This window comes from Panicum virgatum, chromosome 6K, assembly GCF_016808335.1.
Source record: "Panicum virgatum strain AP13 chromosome 6K, P.virgatum_v5, whole genome shotgun sequence".
NCBI classification, from domain to species: domain Eukaryota; kingdom Viridiplantae; phylum Streptophyta; class Magnoliopsida; order Poales; family Poaceae; genus Panicum; species Panicum virgatum.
Genome location: NC_053141.1, coordinates 9,064,995 through 9,078,158, shown reverse-complemented (window position 1 = coordinate 9,078,158; position 13,164 = coordinate 9,064,995). Strand labels below are relative to the sequence as shown.

Here is a 13,164-nt window from a genome sequence, read left to right as displayed (position 1 = left end):
AGGTTGCACTCGTAGCAGCTCTCGGCGCTTTGACAACCTGAAATCATCTCTGCTGATCGGACCGGATTTATAGCTTTCTAAATAATCTAGTATATAATCTTGAAAAATCGGTCGTGCCGGAGATTCTAGAACTTCAGAGCTAGCTAATTCATGAAGTAACACCGATATTTGGGCCACTCTGTTTTATTTTTCCTGTCACAAGGACTCAAGGTCTGGATGCTCTCATCTCGATTTTAGACTGAAATATCATGATTTCTTAAAAACAAACTAAAATATCATTTACAAAAACGTTTTTATTCAGTTATTATTATTCTACTTATTAGTCTCCTACAACTTCATCGGTATTTTCGGATTGGCCAGCAGCACAAGATCAGATCTGAATTCCAGACAAAATTCCAACATCCATTGGCCGAATGGGGGAATTCGGAAGCCCGCCGACGACGGCGACGGCACGACGCGATGTGTCAACGCCCCGCGAAAGCAACGGCTTTGCAGGCGCCAGTCGCGCTCTCGGCCTCGGCGAGCACCGGGCCCGGGGCGGGCTGAAGGCTGACCCCGGAGTCGCGCAGGCGCGGGTCACCGGAGAGGCGGAGCTTACCACCATGCTCCCGGACGCGGAACGGCGGAAGCAGCGGCAGGTGGTGAGAGGTGATCTCGCCGGCCGCGGGGGATTGGAGCGCGGAGCACCCACCCATTTATACCCCGCTCGTTCCGTGCCCTATCCATCCATCCGCCGCGCAACCTCTTCCCGTTCCGATCCCCTTTCCAACCGAGGAAGGACAATCCCTACCGCACCGCCGGATCCCCCGATTTGCATAGGTAAATAACCGATCCTCCTCTGCTCTCGCCGTAATCCCATCTCACCTGCAGACAGCGCGCGTTCCGGTTAATTGGATTGATCCTCCCTTGCTGTTACCTTCCCGATTGCTCCCCTTAGCGATCTACAATCCGCACCTAGTCTGCGCGGAGACCTAGGCCTAGAGCTGTTTTTTTAGATCTGTAAGATTCGATGCTGGAAGCTGATTCATGTAATAAGTTGTGGTTTATTCCTTACTGTTTTGTCGTCTCAACATTTATCTCCGTTTTAGTTCAGTTCAGTTCTGTTCTGTTCTCTTCCGTTAATCCTTCAATCTTCCTCTCTGATTTAGGATATCAAGCTTGAGATCACAAAGTAGGAAGTCGGTGGGTACTAGTATATCAAGCTTGTGAGAACACAAAGTAGGAAGTAGGAAGTCGGTGCGTAGTAGTCTGATTGTATTCTGTTCGTATCCTAGAACCTACTTTGCTGTCGGAACTGGATTACTGTTGGAACTTGGAAAAAGGATCGGTCTGTTGCTCTAGCATGTTGCTGAATTTCTTGGGTTTGCTGCGGTTGTGCTTATGCTTAGGGATCTGTTGTGCGAATGTTTCAGGAATTTGTTCTGTAGTCCCTCCTGTGCTTTTCCATCTGTGGAATTCGTTGCTAATTTATTTGGAACCTATTAGAAAGCTTGCTGCAACTACCACAAGCTAAATCCTAATTGATGGAAATTTTGCAACCCGTGTGTTCTTTTTTTTTTTGTCAGTTCAGTTTGACTGGACAGGGCCGTACCAAAGTTTTGGTGGCCCTGGTGCAAAGCACAAATGGTGGCCCCATAACTATATTATAAAATGCAAATAATGAAAATATATTCAAACATAATATAACTATACAAGAATCCATGTGTGCTAAAAGATTAAAGAGTGAATTTGCCATACCAAATCTTATTAACTTATATTGAAAAGTGCCATTCGTCTAGTATTCTTCGAAATGAAATCTTCAATTAGTAAAGAGGGTCACGGACTACATCAGTACATCACCAACGTTATGAAATTTGAAGGGCAGGGGCGTCGCCACTAACCTGCTCGGTGCTCGCCAGCACCTCCGGGCTCCGGCTCCGTGTGACCTCGCCGGCCGGCAAAGCAGCAAATTGATGCGCGACAGCAGGGGCGGCAAGACAGGAGGCAACTTGCAGCAGCAGGGGCGGCACGACGGGGGGCAGCAGCGATTGCGGCCGGCGTCGAGGGAAGGCAAATCGTCGCGACGTCTAGGGAGGGAAGACAAATCGTCACGGGCTCGCGGCGTCTGTTGATTTGCTTCGTTTACTGGCCTTGGTCTTTTGGGCTTTAGGTTAATGTAATTAGTATGTTTAGTTGTTTACTAGTGGTTACTGGGCTTAATTTTTGTGGCCCCTCAAGCTGGGCGGCCCGGTGCTGTCGCACCGGTCGCACTGCCCATTCGACGGGCCTGTGACTGGATTTCGTGTGCCTAATGTTTTGTCACTCTATAACAAGGTCACTCACACAAATGTCAGGGCCACCTTTTGCATGGTTAACTGACATGTTCTAGTTTAGATAGACTTACACACATCCCTGTACCAGAAATGTCAGGGGCAAACATCATATGCCTTATTTGGGAGTTCCGAAAATTTGCGTGCATAATTGATCTAGTTAGTTTATCGCTAGCACAATAACTGCTGCTATGATACTTTGGTGTGTTAGATATTTAAGGGGTTCAGGGTGTACATTGTAATAACTGTATGGAGTAGTTGAGAAAGATGGCCTAGTTGCTCTTCAAGTTGTGCTTCCGCTGTCCTACTGATTAACTCATCGGTCTTAGATCATCTTACTCATATCCCTGAACCAAAAATATCAGGGGTGATCTTTGCCTGATCAGTAAGCAACTAAGCATGTAGTTAACTATCTGTATGATCAAGTGTGTTTTGTTGATTTATGTTTTTAATTGATCCAGTTCGCTTATGTCCACTACAACTACTACTGCCATGGTACTTTCCTATCTTGGTGGTTCATCTTGATGTCCTAGATCCTCATCTACTGTCCTGCTTCTACTCTTTGCTTTTCAGTTTTGACTTCCTATTTTTTATAATTTGCACTCGATCCTGCTTTGTGTGCTGTTTGTTTTTATTCTTTAAGTTTGCAAACTGCATATACTACTGCATAATGCTAGATTGGCGGTTATGAACTGAATGGCTGAATCCACATGTGTTGCAGCACATGATTTCCCATGTCACTTTGTTCCTTCCTTCGCGTGTAACGTGAAACAGTTCGCTGTCCGTCCAAGGAAAGTCTGATCAGAGGATCTAGTTGATCTCAAAATATGGTTTTCTTTGCTGTGCACTTTATTGTTTGAAATCTCAATGACGAGGTGTTGGCAATCATATGCCTGGGTGATTGGTTGAACTTTTTCCTGATTGACTTGCATGTTTCAAATTGAGTTGCACATATTCTGAAATTAAACATGTTAGGGGAACAGGGGTGATCTCCCTTGCTTGATTAGTCAGCTTCTTTTTTGAGTTACCAATCTGTATGATGAAGCTTGCTGTTGGCTTAGCATATTAATTTGTCACTAAGCTTTTACCTTATGATGAAGCTTATTGTTGACTTGCATATCATTTTGTCCATAAGCTTTTACATTCGGGCAGCGTGGCATGTGGTATATTGGATGTCGACTAGTGCTCCTACTGCTATTTTGGTATTAGTACGTGTTAAATTTTACTTTATTTTGAGTAATATTGTTTTGGAAAAATGTGATACGGATATTACAGAACTGTGGTATGAATTGAATGACTGGGTCTGCTACACATGCTTTCAGTGTATTTTTGGTTGATTTTCCTGTCTCATACATGTGCTTTACAACATCTAGCCATGAATCAGTGTGCCAAGAACATTATCCAACATTTTTTAGGAATGAAACAATATTATCTGTATCAAATTGTGCTTTTCAACTTTAAAATTGAATATAAATACTTTTAGTTTCAAAAACTTCTGTATGATTAGAAAATGAAACATGTAATTTTGCAATTCTGGAATTGGAAAATTTTTGAAGTAGTTGCACCTGGCTCCAGGTGGGAAAAATCTACTTTTGACTTTATTTTGTTTGTACTTTAAAATAGAAATTCTGGGTTTGGACTTGGATCTCACAATTTTCGCCGTTTCCAATTTCTAACTCCATCTATAGATTTCTCACTCAGAATTTTTTGTACTTCCAACTCACATGTGTGAAATGCAAACTAAAAAAAAAATTGAACCTTCACCTTGTCTTGTCGCTTGAAATGTTCTAGACTGAAGACAACCTATAAAACTATTAGTCGCAGATCTTTAACTGCTCTATGTGCATATGCTTTGCCCGTTTGCAGCACGACACAGGCTGGAAGTACAAATAACCTTTAGCGATATCTGTAAGTTTAGGCATCTCTCACAATAGAATTTCTTTTTGTTCTGCAGATGCAGATCTTTGTGAAGACCCTCAATGGGAAGACCCTCACCTTTGAGGTGGAGTCATGTGACACAATCGACAATGTCAAGGCAAAGATTCAGGATAAGGAGGGAACTCCACTGGGCCAGCAGCGACTTATCTTTGCTGGCAAGCAGCTCGCGGACGGGTGCACGTTTGCTGACTACAACATTCAGAAAGAGTCCACCCTGCATCTTGTCCTTCGTCTCCGCGGCGGCCTGCAGATAGCCAACAACAACAACAACAACCCTGAGGTGGAGTCGTTTATGACCCTCTTGGTCACTAGTCTTTATATCTTGTTTGATTTACCCTTTTGGCAGAGCCGGTCAGTTCTTCTTTTCCTTTTCTTTTTGAATGGGCAGGGGCGCAGCCCCGTCTATATAGACCTAGGAAGTACAGAAGGTTTTAGAATAGCCTCAAGACGACTTTGTTCTCACCTCAGTGTAAGAACAATTAAAAAAAGCCAGTTAGCAGTGCAACATCGTCGTACTCAGTACGGTAACCAGGTGGCACCTTTAGCTTTGTTGAATATGCGAGCTTGCACAGGTGCAGCTGAGACACGGTCGTCTCATTTTCAGGGGTTGCAGTCACAAAATCTCTGAAGTATTTTGATTCAATCGTAGTCACCTGACATTGCCGGGCTGGAGCTTGTGAAGAGAGCTCACTGAATCACTGCCTAGGCGTAGGCTCCATTGGGCATGGATTTGGTTTCCTGAAGGAACATTTCTAGAGATTCTGATTCTCTTTTCTATTTCCGCTGAATCCTTGAAACGTTTGGTAGGGATTTTTCTGTTTTGTTTGGTAGGGATGCTTCAGTTTCTACTTTTCTAGAGAAACAGTTTGGAGAATCCTACCAAAAGAGGAGCCGTAGGGTTTGAGAAGGTTATTGTTACTCGGGAGCCAGCTAGATAGGGGTTAGGACTTAGGACAGTGTTTACATGGCCGAAATCTCAAGGTTTAGCAACATGTACCTTGTTGCGCCGCAAGAGTACCATCGTTAGGACAGTGGAGTTAAATCATAAGAATCAGGCACCCACATATTCCACCCTCAATTAGCGAGATAAACTAAAGGGACGGGTTGAGAGGGTGAGCTCACTAAGGCCTCCTCCAACAAAACCATCTTAGCTAGTTTATAGGAATTCAATTTGTCATTTTTCTTACATCGAAGAGAGAGAGAATAATGTGAGGAGAAATAACGTATTACCTCTTCAAGAGGTAGCTCATACAGAGAGAAGGCGGTCCAGTTTTGATGAGAGGTTGTGGGCTTAAAATATTTGGAGCAACGTGCTTTTTTAGCAAATCATTAGAGAGGTAATTTTTTTGCCATCTTCTCAACGAGATGGATAACTCAATAGAGATGGTCAAGCGCCACTCCAAACAGGCTGGTGGGAGCAAGGTCAAAGTCAATTTCTTGGTCAGACGAGCGTTGACGACAATCCAAACGTGCCCCTACATAGGCAGGAAGTAACAAGTAGGGAGACCGGAGGATAGTGGCTCCGCCGCTAGATTCGCCACCTCCGACCGCCGTTGCCGCCCTCATCCAACTTGGTCAGAGAGCTCACCGTTGCGCATATGTCTCCACCGCCTACTGGATATCTCCTGCGGCCGGCAGTTTTTCGCTGTCCGGCCATCCCGTCCACAATCCGCCATCATTGCCACTGCCGGCCACCGGCTTCCCAAGGCCCTTCCTTTATAGCCGTGGTCTCACCGGTGCAAGTGCAACCTCGCGAACCCTGAACCCGAAACTTCGAACACCCAAACCCTAACCTAGCGCGGCAACAAATGACGGCAAGCGGCGGCGGGAACGCGAGGGAGAAAAAGGTCGTGCTGGGCTGCAACTGCAAATGGGCCGCAACGAGGGCATGTACGACAAATGATGATTTGCGGTGCACGCGATGCAAAACCCTGACGTGGGGTTACTGCTTGGTGCGGCAGTGAAGAGAAAAATAAGGAGCAGTTTAACTGATGACCAAAGGCTGAAGAAACATTGTGGACTGTTGATTTGTTGAATCCAACGGCGCCCGGTGACTGCCAACTGTTTGCACCAATGTTCTCAGGGTGTTGAGGCGTAAAAAGGCCTGGTATGTTATTCCATATACCTAATACCTGCCATCCGAAAGCTCTAGCTTCAGCCAGATATCTCAGCTTTTTATCGTGTTGGCAGTCTGGTAATTTGTAAGCCTTCAGTATCCCCACCGAAGGCACCTACTACGGCCGATAGGCCCAATTGTAATTTGTAAGCACGCCCAACAACGCAATCGGGCACAGAGATCTGCAGAAAGTAGCTGCTCCACACGGAGTACAAATTTCAATGTATTTCCCTCGAACTATACTATATTGTGAATTCAAGACAACATTTTTATTTATTGGATATGAGAAGACCAACATATCGCGCTTCAGTATGCAGTAAATAGCCATGAACTACAGCTACCAGCCAGAAGTTGAACCTAGTGCCCCGATTTTAAAACTACTATGTGAGTGCCATTGCTTGGAGCCGTTTCCAAGTTCAAATTTGTGTTTGGTTGCCGTGGATACTATCCCAATAAATTCGGAACATCTTTTCAAAAAAAATAGTCAAAACATGTCGTGTCTAGCGTATAAAATGTGGGAATGATATTTTTTTATAAAATACTACGTACACTCGTCGTGATGAATACAAAGTGCATAATACTACCTCTGCAAGCACCTCGAGAGAGTAGATCTTAAAATTGACAAAGTCATACCTCATTGCCCATATGCACGTCGCACGAACACACAGTGTATACATAGATGCTCACACGCACACATATTCATCCCTATAAATACCCATATAAGCATCTATGAAAAACTAAAACCATACGCAACAAAAGAAATAATGTAGAAAAATCGCTGCAACAAAAAGGAAAAGGAAAAAAAAGGAGGGAAGAGGAGAGAAACATTGTGGGCTGGCAAAACAGAAGAAGACACAGCTTTGCTTGATGGGCCGAGAAGATAGGAAGCGATACAGAAGCCCAGAAGGGAATTTCCCACAACTGGGCAGCGGACTGGGTTTGCGTTTGCTGGTCTTTTTGCGGTGGATCCGAACAGTAGTTTTGCTCAGTTGTTGGCCTCCGTTTTTGCTCCGAACACTTGTGACTCGGATTCTTTCTGCAGCACCTAAACGATCTTACTAATCTACGCATGCACGCGTGCAGGTTGTTGCTGGACAGGAGGGGATCGGCCTGCTCCGAAGGTTTGGCCAGGGCGAGGTCGCCGGCGCGGGCGCCGAAGGCCTGCGCGGAGAGGGCTTCCGCGTCCTGGGAGTGTCCGTCGCTTCTCTGGCCGTGACAGGGCTCGCCACCGGCGGCGCCGCGACTCCCGCGGCGGGCCTCGGGCTGCTCCTGATGCTGCTGGGCGGCCTCTCCCTCGCCGGCGTCCCGATGCTCCGCCGGCGCGGCATGTGAGCTTAGCCACCGCGCGTCATTCGGAACAGTAGTTGGTGCCAGTGTCGAGGAGAGCCGTCCGTGTCCCGTGCGTGCAGTGGACTTGTTGTCTTCAGTTCAAGCTGCCGTACCCTGCTTTAGCTCACCTGCTCACGGTCAAATAATCCGCGGTAGTTGCAGAAGTAGAAAAATATCGAAACTGGTTTCACTGATAACTGTACTACACTTCATATTGCTCTCCGTTTTCCATTTTGGTGGGCAAAAAATATTTCCATTGGAAAGAGGATAGAGAAGTAGAGAACTTAAAGGCGGGAGGGGTGTTCTTCTCAACCGTGACATAAAGCCGTAGTTCTCTAATATAACTATTTTTTTATATAAGTTATTTTGCTGCAAATGTGCACTCTCGACTCAATTGTTACAAAAACCACTCGGCACTGATCACATGCTTATGCTATTCAACACACATTTTCATTAATTGCATGCCATCAACATGAATTCCCCCCTCCCAAGAAATTAGATACTTTTAGGAGTATAGTCTCAATATGTTTTAGGAATTCAACAAAAATTTTGTTAATGAGCTTAAATGTTGTCGCGTTGAGATTCCTTACCTTTCGGAAATTGAGAAAGGTTTTGCATGTCATGCACAATTAATGGATATAGCCTTTCAAATTAGACCATAGGATGCCGGAGAAGTATTGTGCACACAATCTATTGAGATACGATATTGTGACTAGGGTTCAACGCAATGGGGGCACATGTCCCCTTTTGGATTCTAGATTCTAGTAAACATTAGTCATACCTCGATCAGTTATAAAGTCAAATGGGCCGTACCATATGATTTGATTTTCATATCATACAGATATCACCTGTTCTTATCTTTGAGCTGAGCTAAAGATCTATACATGAAAGCTGAGCGGTGTAGTTTGTCGCTGACACGATAGCAGTCAGCGAGACCACCGGAGAGATGGAAAGAGAATGGGGAACTAGAGACCTTAAAGGCAGTACGAGTGCTCTTGAGCGTGACTTAAGCCATGGTTCCTAATATACCTATAGTTTCTTATATTTGCCAATAAATTTTAAATTCTAGAATTATTTATATGGAGTATGAATATCCCTTGCTAGAATTAGATGGAGTATGTAAAATCGGACCTATTTTGACAACGTAGAAGTATTGGTTTTGGCATGAAAAATATATGTAACGTACATCCCACAAGTAAATGTACGGTCCATATGTGCTAGCATCTACGTTGTATTATTCTTATTGAAAAACACATTCCAAATAAATAACAAAAGCCGAGAGCCAGGAGAACAACAGCCAAAGGCAATCTCCGACTGAGATTTTGCATTGGCCGCTCTAGCGTCAGCCAGAGCCACAAGATGTGATCATATAAATTTATTTGAAATTTACCAGGATATCAAACTTTGGTAATTTCTTTTGACATTAATGCGGGTGAGGGAAACCAGGATATCAATACTTTGGCAATTTGATACGCATGCAAACATTAATAATGTAGCAGGTGGGGACAACCAACAAAAACCAACTTGATTGTTCCTATGATTTGGCCATGCTTAATTTCTGCTATATAAACACTGGCAATGGAGCTTGCCAACGAGCGCATCCAAACAGAAGCAGCAGCTAGCACAGACACTCTCAACTTGACCATGGCAATCGTCAAGAGCAGCAGGAGGACCGTGCACCTGGTAGCTGCTGCCATGGCCGTTCTTGCCGTCATGTGTTCTGCCCTCTGTTCCACCGCCTACGCCGGTTAGTATACATGTAGCTAGCCATTTCAAATTCGTTCTGCGATATCGATCAAGCTATCCAAATGATTTGATTATCAACATGCCAATTTTCAGAACTAGTTCATGATGATGAGATGATATTTGAAAAGATAGGGGTCTACTGTGATTCTGTCCAATGCCACGAAGAATGCAGGTTCAAGTACCATAACGAGAACAATTCCTTTTGCAAGTGGAACTACTACCCTCTTCACGACGAGTGCTGCTGCAGAACGAGTACCCGGCCCTAGCACGTGGGGCATTTCGTCGAAGCATAGCGACAGCTTTCTTGCTTGGGCAATACCCTTTTTTTAGACAAAGGATTAAACCTATGCATGGGTCGACTTGTTCTTGCTTGTAATCCACCCCCTAGATCTTGATGCAAGCCCAAGAAAAATGTTTCTTTATTCAGATTTGCTGCTTATCCTCCGAGTGAAAATTTATTATATTGTGCTTGCCAAGAAAGGAATTTGTGTAAAGTTTTACGTTTGTTTTTACAGATTTGCTCCTTATCAAGCAGTTGATCTTTTGTTTATCTTTCGATCAACGTCCGCAAGTGTCGGATCCGTGCTGGACGGATGAGATTGTGATGCGTAACTACGCGACGCGTCCGCTTCTGTGTGACCATGTGGGGCCCGCTGCATTCCCGCATGCTGTTGTAGTGTTATCGGATCCAATTTTCTGTGACCCGTTTCGACCGGCGGCTGGCAGAGATAGAGAACACAGCGGATGCTCCCACGGTGCAGCGGCAATGGCGGCGATGTGGCAGCACGTGTCTCCCTCCCCTGTCTTCTCTCTCGGCTCAGACGACACCTGCTCGTGCCGCACTAGAGGAAGCAACTATGGGCCCGTTAACATGCAGAAGATAGAAAATAGGAGAATATGTAAGCGACGACAAGACGTTGGATGATGTTTCAGATTCAATGACTATGGCTGGTGATTGATAGATAAGCTAGATTTCAGTTGATTGACACAGAGATGCTTGTTTTTAAAAAACTAGTAGAGATGTACGTGCCGCATGCATATATTTATTTTTCTTTCTATCAAATAATAATATTATTTATTTATTTATTTTTAAAAAATAATACACGTCTTTCTTTTCTTTTCATAAACAATAATGTCAATTATTATTTTTCCAAAATAAATAATGACATGAATTATGGGTGAATGCATGTGAAAAGTAAAGTAAAGTGTGTTCTAAAGGAAAGTAATACGAGGGTATAGGAGGTGGTATAGAAAATTGGTGGTGTAAAAAGTATTAGAATTTTAGTGAAAAACAGTAACCTTTGTTTTTAAAAGAATACGAGGCTGAGATGATGAGCGCGTTCCAGTGTCATCCAACAAGGCCTTCCGGCGCCCCACCGACGCCAAGACGGACACGTTCGATGACGACGGCCGGAGAAATGCCCACGACGCCGCCGCGGCTGGGCTCTGTTTTGAGGCAGTACAAGTGCCCACTGAAATGCCCACCCGGCTGCGACCTGGGAGAGGCAAGGCAGCAGGCGAAGATGACGGCCGCGAGCACGGACGCCGACAACGTGGCGACCGTGAAAACCCCTCGGGCTCTTGTGGGGATTGTGTGGCTGCATCCTCAGCTCCCCACTGCGGCAGCAACTTCGTCTACAATGCAAGGATAGCATACGTAAGTAAGGAGTTCACTACAGCATGCTGGGCGTGCAAATAGAAAACATCAACGCCTCCAACACTTTCCACTCAAAAATCGGCTTTTCTTCCCGTAGTAATGCACCAAGCAGAATGTATGATCTGGTGGGGGCAAATCGAGTAAGCGTACACATTCTGATTTTTTTTTATACAGCATAAAAACACAGTTCCAGAGAGAAAGGCCGTCGAGAACCAGTGTGCATAATCTGCTTGCAAATATGATAATTAGGATTCATATGGGGCACATCATTTTCATGTTTTTTCAGAGGGATACCATAAATATATCCTGTACAAAGGACATGGTTTCTTCACAAACAAAAATCCTGCATATCATCACTTTCCAATATCTTCATAGCAGTTTTTCTCACCGTTCCTGGACAGCATTCCTTGTATATCAGCTTGGTCCAATTGTTCACAAATGTCAACACCTGAAGAAAATAAATGAAAATTTAGATTCAGCTTGAAGCAAATATGCTTTTGGCATAAAACAAAAAAAATGCAGCAATTTGAATGGAAACAAATGCTTGATATGTTTGCGCAACTGTTCAAATTTTGCTTCAGTTTTGATAAAAAATATTTAACGGTGGTTGGTGTTTTTGCTTCACAATTGTTAAGAGAAGTACTAACAATGGCTGACACTTTGCTTCAGTGTTTAAGAATAATTTGATTGTGGTTTAAAATTGTCTACTGTTTCAGAGTTACGTCTTTCCCTAGGAACGCTCGGCAGTACGAAAATGAGCATGTGACTGATGCTTTGGCAATTATTGCTGTTACTGGTAGCGCCATTAGGCAAGTTAGTATGGAAGTGATGAGCGAAAAATGAAAAAGTGAAACTAAATTGTCTAGCAGAAATGTCAACACAAGATGAACTTGCATAAAAAAAAACACAAGATGAACTATATGTAGAAAGAAGCTAGGAGTTTCTATAATGCAGATGCCAAGAGAAAGTATTCCTTTGTATGAACAAGCACATCTTGTGGATCAGCCATCAGAAACGAGCTCAGTAAAGTTCAATTTGTATGTAACAAAGGACAGGTGCAAGCAAAGGAGGACAACAACAATTAATCTCTGTGCACTCAATGAATGAGAGCACATTGATTCTGGGATTAGTGGACCAAATGTGCCTGAACTAGTAAAAGAAACCAAAGGTGCATAGGCATCAACAATAAAAAGAGGGAAGAAGTATAGCAATTGCAATGCAAAAATCATGGCAGCATATCATAATTTATATTCAGCAAACCTCCAAACCCAGATTGTCACACCATTGACTAACTACAACCAAAACAATAAACATGCATATACACATGCATACTAACCCCTAAAAAAATACTTTAAAATTGCTTAATTATTTAAAGTAGATTTGAGTACGACATCTTAATGCCTGAATCGTGATCTTTGTTTCTTTTTGGATTTTATCTCTAATCTACCCCAACTTGCTTGGGACAAAAGGCTATGTTGTTGTTGTTGTTGTTGTTGTTGTTGTTGAGTATGACATCTTAAAATTAAGTAAAGGTGCTTGACACCTCAGAATAATGAGATTTGGAAATAATACAAGGTTGTAACATGCAGGTGATCTAGCTGTGGTAGATCAAAAATGGAAAACTCTGGAACAAGATGTGAAAAACGCATGCTGGCATGTAGAAATATGCTTTGATGTCTGACACAGATATGCTCGAACTCTACAGAAAAAAATTGCAAGGAAAGCTGGGAACCATATTTTCAGTCTAATTCATAGCTTATGGGAAAAAATATATAATCTCATTATCTTAACTCATATCTACTGCTACCTAATGTTGATGAATAGGTATGCCAAATACAACTGAACATGCAGTTCTAACAGTACAGGCGATTAAGAAAAAAAAAGAAAAGGATTTTCTTCGTTGTGATTGTGTACTAAATAGTTACTGCAGAAAGTCATAAATGCTATAGATATATACATAAAAAATGCATAATACCTAGTAAAGTGAGTACAGAGAACTTATAAATATGCCTCAACCTTTGACAAAAGTGTTTGGCCTACAAACTAAAGCATAAAAGTACCAAGAAATA

At 43.3% G+C, this 13,164-nt stretch overlaps 1 protein-coding gene across 1 annotated transcript; it reads left to right on the top strand.

The window, feature by feature from the left end:
• Nucleotides 1-388: 388 nt before the first annotated feature.
• LOC120711611 (ubiquitin-60S ribosomal protein L40-like) lies at nt 389-8,068 on the top strand. Its single transcript, XM_039997202.1, has 3 exons — nt 389-819; nt 4,264-4,527; nt 7,447-8,068. The coding sequence occupies exons 2-3, from the start codon at nt 4,264-4,266 to the stop codon at nt 7,693-7,695; spliced, it is 513 nt and encodes a 170-aa protein (XP_039853136.1). The 5' UTR covers nt 389-819; the 3' UTR covers nt 7,696-8,068.
• The last annotated feature ends 5,096 nt before the right edge of the window (nt 8,069-13,164 follow it).

What these genes read in the sequence shown, in the direction of transcription:
- LOC120711611 (XM_039997202.1), top strand. Translation starts at nt 4,264, where the DNA reads ATGCAGATCTTTGTGAAGACCCTCAATGGGAAGACCCTCACCTTTGAG. An exon ending in ACAACAACAACAACCCTGAG is followed by an intron (nt 4,528 to 7,446) that starts GTGGAGTCGTTT and finishes GCACGCGTGCAG; the next exon opens with GTTGTTGCTGGACAGGAGGG.